The sequence below is a fragment of the Canis lupus genome, chromosome 5 (assembly GCF_003254725.2).
Source record: "Canis lupus dingo isolate Sandy chromosome 5, ASM325472v2, whole genome shotgun sequence".
Taxonomy (NCBI): Eukaryota; Metazoa; Chordata; class Mammalia; order Carnivora; family Canidae; genus Canis; species Canis lupus.
This window is the reverse complement of record NC_064247.1, coordinates 29,082,821-29,099,133: the sequence shown is the minus strand read 5'-3', so window position 1 is coordinate 29,099,133 and position 16,313 is coordinate 29,082,821. Positions and strand designations below refer to the sequence as shown.

Below are 16,313 nucleotides of genomic sequence, written 5' to 3'. Positions count from 1 at the left end.
TACATTTACTGATTGATAGACATTCAGGTGGTTTCCAGCCTCAGCTGTCATAAATAAAGTGATCATGAATGTTTATATACAACCATTTGCATGAGCGCATCCTCATTTTTCTCTGGTAAGTATTTAGGAGTGGGGTCGTAGGTCACATGGTAAGCAAATGTTTAATATTTAAGGATTAGCCCAACTGTTTTCCAAAGGAGCTACATGATTTTTAATTCTCACTGCAAGAGAGTTCCAGTTACTACCTCTTCTCAGCATTTGGTGTTTTCATTTGAACCTTTCTGTTGGGTATGGTATGTAGTGCTGTGGAGCATTTCTTTCCGTATTTGTTACTCAGAAAATATTTTGGCCATTAAAAAAAATTAAGCTGTTTGTCATCATCTTTTTTGGGTTATAAAAATTCTTTCTGTATTCAGGATACAAGTCCTTTATCAGAAATATGTTTTGAAAATACTTTCTCCCCATGTGTGGCTTGACTTTTCATTATTTTAATATTTTTTGGAAGAACAAATGTTTTCAGTATTGGTTAAATTTAATTAATCAGTGTTTTATGGTTTGTGCCTTTTATGTCCTTTCTCAAAATCTCTGCTTAATTTAAGGCCACAAAATTTTTAAAAATATTTTCTTTTAGAGGTTTTATGTTTTTGATCCTTCTACTTGAGGTCTAAGCCTCATTTTGAGTTAATTTTTGTGAACCATGTGAGGTTCTTTGTGTGTGTGTATATGGATATTTTATTATTTCAGCATTAATTTTTATAAAGACTAACCTACAATCTACTATACTCTAGGTATTAAGCTGTACTTAAAATTTACTTTCTATTTCAAAAAAGCAATAACTCTTTTCTATATCCTTTTTAATAGGAATCTGGGAACAATGAACTTAAGGTGTGGAATGTGATTATAGATTTTTTTATGTATATGTTCCTGAGATGTTTTATGTATATTTTCCATCAGCTGACACCTGTTTAATCTATCACCTCATCAGAATCAAGTTCCATTGACAACCTCCCATGCTTTGGGTCAGCAAAGTCATGAAGAGCTTACTAAGGTTTTAGATTTGATGGTGGAAGTTACAATCTAACCATTAAGAGTTTATAAACTCAACAAATAAACTCGGTGTAACAAAGAGGACAGGAACTTTTTAGCTATAGGTTTCAGCTCAGGTGACTCAAATATTTCAAACACAGGGAGAAAAGTCTTCATTTCTTGTATATGAGATCAGTGTATAAAATCTGATCTTAAACTCTCTAAGGATGGTTAAATGCACTGGTCTATGCTTGGGAGATTGGAGGGACCCTACTTTCCTCCTCCTCCTGGTTTCCTAACTGTTGGGGGAGCACCTGTTGTGTAACACCTGTTGCATCTCCCTAGGCTCTCGCTCCTCTTTGGCAGGTGAGATAAATTCCTTGATTGGTCAATTTGGGAGCAGAAAATGGGTAGCTCCACCCTCTTTCTCTCTTTTTGGGCTCCATGCAGCCTATAGAAAGCTCACATTCTTTGTGGACACCTGGTTCTTTCCAGTTCTTCCCATGACTGTGTGTAAGTATGTCTTATTCTAGAATATGATATTAGGAAACTAGCTTGCCCACAGGTACATTCCATAATATAACTTGTATCAGTAGAATGGTGGCATTTTGCTCTCCCAACTGTTCATTATTTCTCAGTGGGTTCAGAGCATGAGGGATGCGGTTTATTGAGTCTCTCCCACTGCAAAGGTCCAGACAAAATAGGATGCTACCGAGTGGTTTAATGAATGCCTGCAGTATTTAGTTGTTATAAGACACATGACTTACTTCTTCAAGTTCACGAAGCATAAAACAGGGTTAAAGTATAGCAAGAGTTTTGCTTGTATATCATAACTTCCTGTAAAAAGAATCAGATAGCTCAGTATATCCATGGACTCTTTTTCCAAAGATAATCTAGAACCAGGACTGGCAGTTTATGTGTAAGAATAGTTCTATTACATTTTGAAGCAGAGTTCAGATTAAAAGACCTCTGGGGGTTTACTTTCGGTCTCTGAATTTTATTGATAACTATAGATTTTTTTCAGCACATGAACAATATTGAAAATAAGCAAGTTTAAATTCTTATGATAAAATGTCTCTACTCCTCCTGAGTGGACTTCCTCACTGATACTAAAATCAGATGATACATTTAATGGTTCTTTACACCGAAACCAGGTATTAATTTTCATTATTCTGGTGATGTTCTTTGCCTTAAGGTCATATTCAAATTGCTTTGATCCACGGAAGAAATAGAAGAATCCTAGAGAAAGAGAATCACCATTAATTAACTTGCACAACTCTATCATGATTCGACACTTGTTAATTATATGCATATAGAATAACATAATTGAACATTATGGAGAGAAGAGAAACTTGTGTGTTATCTACATACACTTTACTACTGTCACATGAGAAATATTGTTATTTTTATTTCCCCAAAGAAGAAGCCACAGTGTGACCATGAATGTCAAGGGGCTTACCACCTTCTAGCCAGACTGTGGTTCAGGCCAGAGGCTCTCAAACTAGGTTTCAAAACAGTGTCTTAGCAAGGGGGAGAAGCAGCCCTGGGGGTGGGCTCTACATCCTCATGTTCCTCACATTGTTCTGCTCTGTGTGTTTCAGGTGTTAAGGTTTTGTGTGAGATTTCACCGCCCTGAAAGATGGTGTGTCACGCAGAGAGCTTCTTAGACTCCTGCTTAGTCCATGTCCTGGGTTGTCATCCGTGGTCCAAGTCTGAAGATGCGGTAGTTGCGTTGGTTCATTAAACTGCCTGAGATTCCTCTGAAGTGGAGATTCCTGTTTCTTACCCACAATCTGACATCTGCCTCAGAAACTCTGAAGAATTTGTAATTTCTCACACAATCCCCAAGTGCAGAGTAAGCTACACACATAATAGTTGGCAAGTCACTCTCCAGTTCATGTGCTTGGTCAGTTTTCACACTTTTAGGGGCTCTCTTGGATCAATGATAAGCAAAATTAATTTTGGTACTTTTTGCACATACTTGAAATGGTATAACAGAATAAATAATTCAGGACTTACTAATTCAGTTTGTGAGAATGCCTGCCTGGCTAGAGTATATTATTACAGGTACTTGAGAATAGTAGAATCACATGAAAATGGAAGCATTTATATTTCTGTGCTGTCTTCTTTCCTGACCAGGAAAGTCTTGCAAGTATCCTACAGGGTTAGCATTGATGCTCACCTTTATGCTGGAAAGCAGCATCGACTCGGAGACCAACTCCCGGGAAGTACTTCACCACCCTCCGTGGGTACCCTTTGTCCATGGTTTGGGTCACTTCATCATACCTGGATGCAGGGATTGGAAAAGTTCCCAAGGGATCTTTGTTTTGGGGAAGCTTAATCCTTCCACTGCCCCACTTGGAGTCAAATAGGGATGTGGAGAAAAAGTAGCCCTAGTAGAAGAAAACTAATTTGATCAATAATGAAAAACAGGAGCACCTGGGTGGCTGTCCATTAAGTGTCTGTATTTGGCTCAGGTCATGATCTCAGGGTCCTGGAATGGAGTCCCACATCGGGCTCCCTGCTCAGTGGGGAGTCTGCTTCTCCCTCTGCCTCTCCCTGCTTGTATTCTCTCTCTCTCTCTCAAATAAATTGCTTTAAAAATAATGAAAAACATGTCAAAGTTTATGTTTGGCTGAAATATTTGTAGGATCTTGAAAATAAGAAATGATGAGGGGAAAAAGCCACATCATTAGTCAGATTGATGCTATTTTGAGGGAGTATCAAATCAGAGTACGGGCTCACAAAACAGACCCTATAAACTACAGAGAACACACTGCTGGTCACCAGAGGGGAGGTGGGTGGGGGGTGGGAGGAACAGGGGATAGGGATGAAGACATGTACCTGTCCTTATAAGCACAGGGCGATGTAAGGAAGTGTTGAGTCACTACATTGTACACCTGAAACTAACATTGCACTGTATGATAGGCACACTGAAATTAAAAACAAACAAACAAAGTAAGAGTTCAGCTTGGAGCTTTTGCAGATTTTGAACAGATACGTTTGTGTTATTAGCAATTTGGTTGGCGTCACCAGCTTTATTATTTTATCTTATCTGTATGTTAGAGAAAGGTCTTTGGACTCCCTGAAACATTCTTTTGTTTGGTGCATGTCATCTACCCGAGATGGGCTTCAACATAATTGACTTTAAGAGGACTATATGTTAATTCTATTTCTGTCCATGTTAAAGTGATGCAGAATATAGTGAAGAGGTTGATTGTCTGCAAACTTACCTCCAGCACCAAATGCCCACAAAGAAGTAGGTTTTTCTAGTGCTGTGGTCACAGACAGCTGCATCAATTTTCTTCACGCTTCTTGGAAAGCCAAGTGTACGGATGGGTTTGGGAAAATCTGGCAAGACAGCATATCCTCTGATCATCCAGAAGTTGTCATCTAAGAAGAGAAAAAGTGATTATCTTCTGATCTATTTCCTAGAGGGAAAAAGAGATGTCTTAAGAAATTTGAAAATAGATACCTCATCTCTCAGGACTTAGTAATCTTATGTCCCCATTTATTCTTACTGCCTTCTTTAACTGGTTTTATCATTACAATGACACCAACAACATACACTGTTAATAGTGAGCATGCTCACTAGTGTGCATGTCAATTGGTTTCAGTGGATTATTTCTCTAACTCTGACAAAATAGTCAACTATGTTTGTAAATGTTCTCCTAGATTTCAGCCCCCAAGTATTCTCTCTCTTTTTTTAAAAGATTTTATTTATTCATGAGACACACACACACACACACACAGAGGCAGAGACACAGGCAGAGGGAGAAGCAGGCTCCATGCAGAGAGCCCGATGTGGGACTTGAGCCCAGGACTCTAGGATCACGTCCTGGGCCGAAGGCAGGAGCTAAACCACTGAGCCACCCAGGGATCCCCCAGCCCCCAAGTATTCTCAAAGGCAAGTAATGTGATGAAATCTATATAAAAAGTAGTATTGCCAAGTTAAATGTAAGATTCCAGTTAAATTTGAATTTCAAATAAATAATGACTATTTTTGGTGTAAGTATATTTAAAATATTTCAAGGAACATACTTATGCTAAAAATTATGCATTTTATCTGAAATTTAAGGCATTTTGTATTTTTATTTGTTGAATCAACCCTAGTAAAAAGAGAATATAAAAGACAGATGGGTTCCCTTTAATTGGCAGAAAAAAGATAGTTTTTTAGTTTTTACCATGCAGGTTTCTTTTAGCTCCCATGCAGTTGGAATGATATTTGTCTTCACAGCTAAAGAATCCCTGGATACTTTTTCTTTATGATAGGAACCCACAGTCAGGGCAGAAGCACTCTCCATCAGGCCCACGCATGAATATTATGTTCCTTGCCCCAAAATACTCACCAACCAATTTAGACATCCAGAGACAGAAGAGAAATTGAGATGGAAAAAAATTACCTTTAAACACTAGCATCTTATCTTTGGGGTTCTCATATGCAGCTTGAATATCGGCTGGCAGAGAGGGCCAGAATGAAGAGATCAGTTCAAATTCAACATCAGTGATGTCATAATAGATCCTCCATACGTGTCTGTGTGAAACAAAAGACACTTTCACAAACAGCCTATATTGCAGTGAAAACACTGTAAACCTTGCATTTTGTTTAGTTGATTAGCAGTCTCCTCAAATAAGTTAGAACATTCACACAATTTTCCTCAACAAATTTACATGGTTGTGAGTCCAGTCCTAGCCTTTGGACTACCAAGGTCAGGACATGCCTTTGTGTCCACCCTCCTGCGAACTTAGAGTAGCAACCTACCCATAGCTGAGTGCACAGTGGCCTCATTTTGGCCAAATCAGCAATACTCAAAATTCCAAGGTAACACATCTAAGAAAACTTTTTGAGCTGATGTTTGCTAGAATAAAGTTATCATTGCATGCTAACATATTTTCTCAGATTTCCCTCTCTGGATGTAAAGTTCTGAGTCTATGAATGAGACCCAAAAAGTCCTTTTTTTTCCATTTCCTTTCCATGCTTGCAACCCCACTCTGATGTCCCTGATAAGTAGCCTCAGCCTCTGCTGTGTGGAGCATGGCAGTGATAGCGTGTCATCCAAGTGCTGGATAGACTGTGGGTGGAAGGAGACTGATTTCAAATATCCTTTTCTCGTGCCCCGTATGCTTGTGAGATGGTCTGTGTCCCAATACTTTTTCTGAAAATATAGTATGGTATACTCAACTGACACATCATGTTGCAACTTAAGTCCAGTAAGTTATACACGGTGGAGAAGAGAGTTCCCACCACAGCTAACACTTTGTTGATGCAATGTTATGGAATGGCCGGCTCATACATGTTTAACAACTGGCTCTGTAGGTAGGAAAAAGACCTAATTTTTATCATTTGCTGATTTTCCAGGGTGTAAATACTCCAACCATGGCCAGTTTCAAGCTACAGAAGTGTTGTGAAGTGGTTTACAAAATTCCCCAAAATTTAACAGTTGGTTCCTGAAATGGTATAGGTCAGATCCAGCACCACTGGGATTGGTGTGTTATTCTAGCAAAGAAGTCACTGAAAGTGACTCTACTCACCTTCTTATCCAATAGCAGTTAAAAAATTTGGTTAAGAACATTTAAAAATTAATTTATCAAACGAGAAAGAGATATATACACGTAGTAAAACATTCAAGGAGTGCGGGCAGTTATAAAATGAAAATGAGATGGGACACATTCTCACTATCCCTGTGAATTTCCTCCTTATTTATCTCCAGATATCTTGAAGAGAAGAATATTCATAGGAAGTTGAGGTGTTTAAGGGAATGGGTTTACCTGCCTTTAAAGAACATTACTTCTCTGCGGAAAGTGGTGATAGCATCAAAAGTCAAATCAGGGTCACAGGCATGGAGTATAGTGGATTCCTTTGGCTTAGCAGATGCCGTAGGTAGACTCCCTTTGATGAGAAAAGAAATATCACAGTGAATTAAGAAGGCATGTGGAAATACCTACAGAAGGATCTTACCCAAGGGGATATTTTCTTCATGGTGCTATTTCAAGAAATTTTTTTTTCACTTCCTTTCTGGAAAGTTTCCTATTTAGTTCACATATATTCAGATTTATGATGTTGCTTACCATAGATAGATTGGATTCCATTAATATCGTCCTGAGAAAGTGGGTATTTGTTAGGATCCAGGGAGACATAATTTGGAAACATCAAAGCTGTTTGATCATTGGAGTGAGAGAGTCCCAGTGCATGACCAAATTCATGAGCAGCCACGAGAAATAAGTTGAATCCTTAACAAAAACAGAAAAAAATAAGGGTATGTTGGTCAATCAAAAGGAGAACAGTTGCATCTGAGATTAGAAGTAACTAAGGGGGGATCCCTGGGTGACGCAGCGGTTTAGCGCCTGCCTTTGGCCCAGGGCGCGATCCTGGAGACCCAGGATCGAGATCGAATCCCACGTCGGGCTCCCAGGGCATGGAGCCTGCTTCTCCCTCTGCCTGTGTCTCTGCCTCTCTCTCTCTCTCTCTGTGACTATCATAAATAAATAAAAAATTTTAAAAAATTGGGATCCCTGGGTGGCGCAGCAGTTTGGCGCCTGCCTTTGGCCCAGGGCGTGATCCTGGAGACCCGGGATCGAATCCCACGTCGGGCTCCCGGTGCATGGAGCCTGCTTCTCCCTCTGCCTGTGTCTCTGCCTCTCTCTCTCTCTCTGGGTGACTATCATAAATAAATAAAAAAAAAATTTTTTTTAATTTTTAAAAATTTGTAAAAAAAAAAAAAAAGAAGTAACTAAGGGGTCAGATGGAAAGTCTTGCCATACAGTGGATAATTCTTCTATGCACCATCATTTATCTGGGAAATATTTCAACACTAGTAATAGGCATTAGTCATATCATGAAAAACTATGATCCAGATCAAGCAAATGGCAGGAAAGAGGTGTGTGAGAAATGGATATTATTAAAAAAAATAGAAGCCAGTTTTTGGTTGTTGCTGGGATGTACTGTACACGATCATGTCTCTCCTACTTGTATCCTTCAAAAGTTCTCCACTGGCTGTAGGATCAAGTCCAAACACCTTACTTACTATAGCCCTCCATGATCTAGTCCCTGCCTTTTTTCCAGACTCATATTTTATTTTCATATTTCATGAACCAACCATTCTGAATCATTTGCATGTCTCATCTGTGCCATGTTCCTTCTAATCTCTATGTCTTACTACCTCCATACTATTTACCCAGAATATTATCTCTGCCACCCCCTGTTTGCTGAGCTCTCCCTCTTGTTGCTCAGGAAATCCTTCTAGAATCATCTCCTTCTTGAGGCCTCTCTTACCCCCACTTTCACCCAATTCCTATCCTCATTGAGTTAAATTCCTTTCTGCATTTCCATAGTCTCAGTGTTTAATTCTGTCATAGCACATAAGGGATGGCACTGACTATTTATTTTATGAAGTGATGCATCTTTTCAGGGACTGTGTCTTAGCCACCTTTTATTTCTGGTGACCACTGAACGGTCTATCAGTAGTGGGGGCTTAAAAATGGTTGCTGGAGCTTTTTCGCAGTGGGTTTGCTGCCAGAACACAGGTGTGAAAACCGCCGCTAGCCCTAAACCAAAATGGGAAATGAAAAGACTCACATCAACAGCATCGTCATTGGACACGTAGATTCGAGAAAGTCTACCACTACCGGCCATCTGATCTACAAATGTGGTGGGATCAACAAAAGAACTATTGAAAAATTTGAGAAGGAGGCTGCTGAGATGGGAAAAGGCTCCTTCAAGTATGCCTGGGTCTTGGATAAACTGAAAGCTGAATGTGAACTGGTATCACCATTGATATCTCCCTGTGGAAATTCAAGACCAGCAAGTATTATGTGACCATCATTGATGCCCCAGGACACAGAGGCTTTATCAAAAACATGGTTACAGACACATCTCAGGCTGACTGTGCTGTCCTGATTGTTGCTGCTGGTGTTGGTGAATTTGAAGCAGGTATCTTCAAGAATGGGCAGACCCGTGAGCATGCTCTTCTGGCTTACACACTGGGTGTAAAACAACTAATTGTTGGTGTCAACAAAATGGATTCCACTGAACCACCCTACAGCCAGAAGAGATACTAGGAAATCGTTAAGGAAGTCAGCACCTACATTAAGAAAATTGGCTACAACCCTGACACAGTAGCTTTTGTGCCAATTTCTGGTTGGAATGGTGACAACATTCTGGAGCCAAGTGCTAACGTGCCTTGGTTCAAGGGATGGAAAGTCACCTGTAAAGCTGGGAATGCCAGTGGAACCACACTGCTTGAAGCTCTGGATTGCAGTCTGCCACCAACTCGTCCAACTGATAAGCCCTTGCGTCTGCCTCTCCAGGACGTCTACAAAATTGGTACTGTCCCAGTGGGTCAAGTGGAGACTGGTGTTCTTAAGCCTGGCATGGTGGTCACCTTTGCCACAGTCAATGTTACACCTGAAGTAAAGTCTGTTGAAATGCACCCTGAGGCTTTGAGTGAGGCTCTTCCTGGGGTCAATGTGGGCTTCAATGTCAAGAACGTATCTGTCAAAGATGTTCGTCATGGCAACGTGTCTGGTGACAGCAAAAATGACCCACCAATGGAAGCAGCTGGCTTCACGGCTCAGGTGAGTATCCTGAACCATCTAGGCCAAATCAGTGCTGGATACACACCTGTGCTGGATTGTCACAGCTCATGGCTTGCAAGCTTGCTGAGCTGAAGGAGAAGATAGATCGTCGTTCTGGAAAAAAGCTGGAAGATGGTCCCAAGTTCTTGAAATCTAGGGATGCTGCCATTGCTGATATGGTTCCTGGCAAACCTATGTGTGTTGAGAGCTTCTCTGACTATCCTCCTCTGGGCTGTTTTGCTGTTTGTGATGTGAGACAGACGGTTGCTGTGGGTGTCATCAAAGCAGTGGACTGGAAGGCAGCTGGAGCTGGCAAAGTCACCAAGCCTGCCCAGAAAGCTCAGAAGGCTAAGTGAATATTATCCCCAATACCTGCCACCCCAGTCTTAATCAGTGGTGGAAGAACGGTCTCAGAACTGTGTGTCAATTGGCCATTTAAGTTTAATAGTAAAGACTGGTTAATGATAACAATGCATCGTAAAACCTTCAGAAGGAAAGGAGAATGTTTTATGGACCACTTGTTTTTGCTGTTGTTTTTGTGCCTGTGTGGCAGTTTTAAGTTATTAGTTTTTAAAGTCAGTACTTTTTAATGGAAACAACTTGACCAAAAATCTGTCACAGAATTTTGAGGCCCATTAAAACAAAAGTTTAATGAGAAAAAAAAAATGGTTGCTGGATATCCAGGTGTTTGTTTGGATGAAAGACCGGTTAGATGCACCTTCTACACAAGGCATAGTCCCCTGAACTTACCCATGTTAGAAGTCTCATCATGCATGGTGAAAGTGCCTTTTTGAAGATGTGGTCTATATATACTATAGAATATTACTCAGCCATCAGAAAGGACGAATACACACCATTTGCTTCAACATGGATGGTACTGGAGGGTATTATGCTGAGTGAAATAAGTCAATTGGAGAAGGACAATGGTTTCACTCATATATGGAATATAAAATAATGAAAGGGACTATAAGGGAAAGGAGGGAAACTGAGTGGGGAAAAATCAGAGAGGAAGACAGGCCATGAGATACTCCTAACTCTGGAAAACAAACAAAAGGTTGCAGAAGGGGAGGTGGTTGGGGGGATGGGGTAACTGGGTGATAGGCACTAAGGAAGGCATGTACTGTGATGAACACTGGGTGTTATACTATATGGTGGCAAATTGAATTTAAATAAGATTTAAAAAATAAAATAAAGTAAACGAATAAATCTTTAAAAAATAAAAAATTTAGAAATTTTAAAAATAAATAAAAAATAAAAAATTCCTCCAAACTAATTAAATAAAAGCAATTACAATTTTGTATAATTAAATAATAAAAAGAAAGTACCTTTTTATCTTTCTGTCTCTCCCACTAGTCTGTAGGTTTCTAAATAGAAAAGTCTGTCCCAGGACTTGTAGTGAAACCTATAGATCCTACGGAAAAGGCTGAGCCCCCTGTGATGGAGCCTTGTCCAATGATGTTTGCACAAAACATACATGGAATGGCCTTCAGGCTTTTCTGTTCTGGTCTTTGCTCATGCCCTTGTCTGGCAGGCAGTATCACAGGGTGTGCTTTTGGACAAGAAAGGAAAAGTGACTCTGAAAAGATAATTCAAACTCAGTTCATCTCAATGACTTCTAACCTTTATGTTAGCATTTCAGACCCTATGTGGTCTGGCTCCTATTCACCATTTCCACCAAAATCCTGCTACTTGAGTTGTTTGGGCTATTCTATCCAGAACATTCTCTACTCCACTTTGTTTTCTGAGTTCCTGCTTAGCCTTTGGCTCAGGTTTGGTATCACTTTCTCCCCTGACCTCTGTATTTGGATTAAATTTCTTGCTTTACTACATTGTACATTTACTACATTTATCCACTGTTGGTCTACTGATTTTAATTGCCATTTGAGAGTGTGTATCTCCTAGACTGTAAACTCCTCAAGGTCAAGATCTGTGTCTTGCACACTATTGTGTACTCTGTTTGTATCACAGAGCCTGGGTCATGGTGGATGCTGAGTAAAGGATTTTTGATCGACTTCATTTGCCAAAATTGTAGAGCATCTATCATGTGCTGATTTGCAAAAACTACGAAACTGACCCACAGGCTATCTGGAGTTACTTAGTCAGAACTGAACTGTGATCTTATATATCACCTATCAGGAGAGCCATAATCTCTGCTTTCCTGGGACCCCGGAAACCAGACACCAGACCCAAAGTGACTGTTGTCAAGGACAGTAAATGGAGTGGGGAGAACCTGAGAGTCTACTGAGCCTGCTCCTTTGTTGGATGCACATACTTTTACAGTAGTAAAGTTTTGGTTTTTGTTTGAAAAGTAATAAAATACTTCCTATTTTAGTGCAGGCAGGCATAGTAAAAGAAATAAGATCAACTCAGTTGGTCTGAGGGAATAGGTTGGATAAAGATTATCCAAATATTGGAAGTGGAGTATTGGGCAAGTATTGGAAGTGGAGGTTCATGCCTTTAAATAAACCTTCAATGGGTATGAGCCCACATACCACCCTTCATTCACTAACTCAGAATTACCACCTCCCTAGAGTCTTCTTCAATCCTGAAGCCACAGAACACTTTTACCATTGGTACAACACATAGCACACTTTGCCTTGTAGGGCGTGTGGTGTGGTCTGGGCTTCACATCACACAAGATCGTGAAGGGTTAGAACTTTTCTAGTATAAGTCTGTGGTCTGTCCAATGCCTTGCACAGTTCCAGGCACATGGTGGACCTTCAGGCATTGTGGGTGTATGAATGAATGCTCAGATCATAGAAGGATTAGCACCTTCATGAGGGTATTGTGTGGTTAAGGCTCTGACCTGTACAAGCACAATTATCTGAATAGATTGAACACTTTCATCAATGTCATCTTGGAATATGGCAAACTGTGGGGAAATTGGGAGATGAAAAGCAACTCATTGCAAAGCTATTTCAGGGATTTCTTAGAATAATAAAAATTTTTCATGAAGAAAACTGGGCTCACCTGCTCCATCCTTTGTCCAATCTTCATCTTCGTCGAAGTGAGTGTCTCCACCCAAACCCAGACCAGGAGGAAAGGCATGGCCGAGGACTCCCAAGGGGCCATCAAAATAACGAGGACACCAGCCGTGGACTGAGATACAGTTCACAGGAGGGAAAAGGTCAGCCTCTTCATATCTCCTGAGATGGAAATAGTTGTTCTTTTATCTCTGCTGGAAATCTTACCTCGGGTCCTAAAGGCAATCATGATGTCTGCAATCCCCTTGGAAATCTTGGTGAATGTCAGCGGAGTAACTCCACTCCACACTTCTAGGCCATTCTGGATAGCCTTGTCCACATCCACTCGTGCCATATCTGGAGTATAGTTTACAATTCTTAAAAAAAATTAAAAAAACCAGATCACTTGGGGGTTACACATGCATGTAGGCACACAGACAAAAAGAAGATGGTTTCTTATCAATTGTGTGCTGCAGTAACTTCTAGTATCCTACTATTCTTGCATTGGTATAATACCTTACGATTTCAATCAAGCACTTTTACATATTCTGTATGATCCAATCCTGCATCTGCCCTCCTGATCAGGTAGTATATCCCCTCACTTTAACAAATGGGAATCAAAGAGGTTCAGTGACTTTCCTAAGATCATATTCTGAGTAGGAGAGCATTAATCACATGTACATGCTTGCTGTGTACGTGAATGTATTATCAATGCATCCTCGATAGAATGGAGATCTGCTTTCTCAGATGGCTTGTGGAAATCAGTCTTACACATGCATCATGTATTAAGAGTCTCTCTTGAGAGCCTTAAAGAGTTAGTTACTCAGGAAAAGATTTTCCTCTGGTTTATATTCCCTATCTTGCTGAAGCTATTTTTAATTCCTAAGACTCAATAAAGTGAAGGAAGAGCTATGAGAAGTACCCTTCGGTGTCTGCCAGTAGGGCTTGGGAGCAACAGTCAAGGCCACTGACTCAGGCCGGAAGCGCACATCATCATCTTTCTGCCAATGAGCCTTTCCTTGAGGTGCCTGGGAGCAAAGGCCCCAGTTCACCCCCGGGTCCATCTGAAATTTGATGACTCTGACCCAGAAGTGTCGCTAACATGAACTGGTTGTACTTGAGCATACTCCAGCCATATCTTCAGCCATCTGCCTGTGCTGCCATCTGACAGTGCTTCTTGTCTTGAATATATATGCAAGTGGCAGAGGCTAGAGATTAAAGCATATCGGCCAGAGCCAGTCGCTGGTAAGACTGGATAGAATAAATGAGATCTGTGAAGGGCCATGCACCAGGGAAGTGCTCTATAAAATAAACTATTATTATTGTTCCTTGGAGATCATGTTCCTGTGTTTGGGATGAGGGGGAAATAAGTGTGCAGAAGCATTACCTGTACGTGAGGTTGTATTTTCTCCACCCTGGAAGGGTGTAGCCATACTGACCCACATCAGGGACTCCACACCTGGGTGTCTTCATGATCTCAAGAGTGTTTGAGTCCAGTTGTCCAGTCACTGTCAATCCAAAAAATGCTTGCATTTCCCGAATTTTGCCAACTAAGAGACTCTTGTTCTTGCTTTGGGCAAGATGACTCCCTTCTATTTCAAGAGAGTAGAACTGGTTGAGATACGCCTGACCAAAAAGACAAAAAAGGGTACAGACTACAGGACAACAAATCTGTATCTCAGGACAAAACAAAATTGCCTGAAATGTTTTTTGGCAGTGTGTGTGTGTGGGGGTGGGTGGGTGTGGTGGAGAAAGAAGTCAGGAGTCAGGGGAGGGAAGGAGTGAGGAGGAAAGAAGAAAGGAAGAGTCATCCTGCCTTTTCATTTCCAGGAAGTAGCTGAACTGTGTGACCAAAATTATCTACACCACACAGCCCATAAAACTCCAAACCTTTACAGAAGACAATCAGCTGCTTCTACATGTTAAAGATCACATATCTCACACAGTTTTGCTGCTACTTTCATTTTGATGTTTCCTTGAAACAAATTCTAGAAGAGATGTGTGTTTTTTTATTTTGCAAATTTAATTATTTTAACCAAATATGGCAAATTCACTGGACTGATTTTTAGAAGAAATCTTCAAGGCAAAGTATTTTTCATGCATGTAGGAGTAAGAGGATCTAAGGTTGTAGCTAGGACCTCCTGGCTGGTACAGAAATTCCCAAATGATTTAGAAATGTTTAGAAATATAGAAATGGAGAGATCCCCATTTCTCCCAGGGATGTCCCCTTTCTCCTGCCTCTGCCTTCACTCGGACCCATTGCTTGAAGTGGCAGCAAGTACTCCGTTTCCACCCCACTCACCCTCCACCCCACACTCGGTTACTTGGTGTCCTCAGAGCTAAGGGGAAGTACAGGAATCTTTTGTAGGAATTTGTTGCCATTTTAGGTTCCAAGGCAATCAGTAAAGTTAATTTTCATTGATAGTCATTATTAACATGTATTGAGACAGTACCTGTGCCAGTTGCATGTTTTCTTCAGTGTCCATCTTTTGTTCTGTAGGAAATGCAGATGAAAACGTTATAAAAAGAAAAAATTGAAGCAGAAGGCTCTTCATTCCTCTCTCTTTTCTGTCGAAGCCTGTTTCTGTTTCCACAGAATTTAGAAAACAAGAGCAAGACGTGGCATGAATTGGCTTGTATCATCATTTAATTAATAACAGAAAAGAACATTTGCCATGAAGTGTGTCATGATATGCTTTTTTTTCCCCTTAGGTTAACTTGATTTTGCAATCATGATCTGTAGTGTTTGAATAAACACAATCACTGTTCATTATTGAACTGAATATATAATAGGAAGTCAGCCTCCAAGTTACTGCTGTCCTTGCAAAGTTGGAGATTTTCTTATTTTTGAAATTCTTGAGAGTTTATAAAGTGATTTTTTTAAATGAAACTCCAGAGTATCTTGGATAGAAGGGTATCACGAAAAGACAATTGAATCAGGAGTCATTTGGGGTTACCCAAATTACCCCAATATAAACATCCCATGTTTGTTGGGCATCTGCTATTTGCCTGCCACCATAAATTGAAGCATGGATAAGATGCCATTCCAATCTTGTTGGGGAATTCAAACTTGTACAGAAATTAATGCCAAACAAAACCAAGGCAAGTGGCAAAATGTACACTGAGGATTCCAGAGTGTGAGAAGAGCCAAAGCTGATGGGTTGCCTCGGTAGCTTCAGCCAGGTGGGGCTTCCTCTGGGTCTTGAAGAATAGGTAGGATTTGGATAGCACAGAGGGTGTGGGAGGGAGGGCACAGGAAGCAGTTAGCCCAGCAGAAATGAACTGCTGTGGATATGGCCAACTAGAGCACATGTACATGTACACAGCTGAGGGAGATGGGAACGGACACTCTGAAGGGTGCGAGGAAAATGAATGTTTTGGATATTTTCATGCCGAAGAATGTCCTTATTCCATCCCGGCACCTGATTGAGAGTGTGTCTCTAGAATGTCAGACTGATATAAATTTTCTTTAGAACGTTAGATGTTAGAGGCCCCCTTCCATTGTTTTCTAGAATCTAGTTGCTGGGAAGTCTTTTTTTTTTTTTTTTTTTTGAAAATGAAAGTCCTTTTTATCACTGTTAGTTCTGAGCTGCAGGACATTTCTTCAAAATGTGGGCGCAGTAGGATATTCTCTCAAGAGCAGGCACGGTTGGGCTTTTTCTCACCCCCATCAGTTGGGTTTCCCTTCTGGTAGAGGCCAGCCCTGACAACTGCAGGCCTTCCCGACACTGCAGACCATTGGCTGTATAG

At 40.6% G+C, this 16,313-nt stretch overlaps 1 protein-coding gene across 1 annotated transcript; it reads right to left on the bottom strand.

The window, feature by feature from the left end:
• Positions 1-2,002: 2,002 nt before the first annotated feature.
• On the bottom strand, positions 2,003-15,166 carry MMP27 (matrix metallopeptidase 27). Its single transcript, XM_025465722.3, has 10 exons — positions 15,017-15,166; positions 13,951-14,189; positions 12,792-12,940; positions 12,571-12,699; positions 7,096-7,257; positions 6,796-6,916; positions 5,430-5,560; positions 4,260-4,419; positions 3,209-3,312; positions 2,003-2,265 (listed from the first exon to the last, which is right to left on the bottom strand). Exons 1-10 carry the CDS (start codon positions 15,116-15,118, stop codon positions 2,024-2,026), a joined length of 1,539 nt encoding a protein of 512 aa, XP_025321507.1. The 5' UTR covers positions 15,119-15,166; the 3' UTR covers positions 2,003-2,023.
• Between the last annotated feature and the right edge of the window lie 1,147 nt (positions 15,167-16,313).

What these genes read in the sequence shown, in the direction of transcription:
- MMP27 (XM_025465722.3), bottom strand. Translation starts at nt 15,118, where the DNA reads ATGAAGAGCCTTCTGCTTCAATTTTTTCTTTTTATAACGTTTTCATCT. An exon ending in TTGGACAAAGGATGGAGCAG is followed by an intron (nt 7,258 to 12,570) that starts GTGAGCCCAGTT and finishes GTTTTTGTTAAG; the next exon opens with GATTCAACTTATTTCTCGTG. An exon ending in TAAGATGCTAGTGTTTAAAG is followed by an intron (nt 4,420 to 5,429) that starts GTAATTTTTTTC and finishes TTCTCTTCTTAG; the next exon opens with ATGACAACTTCTGGATGATC.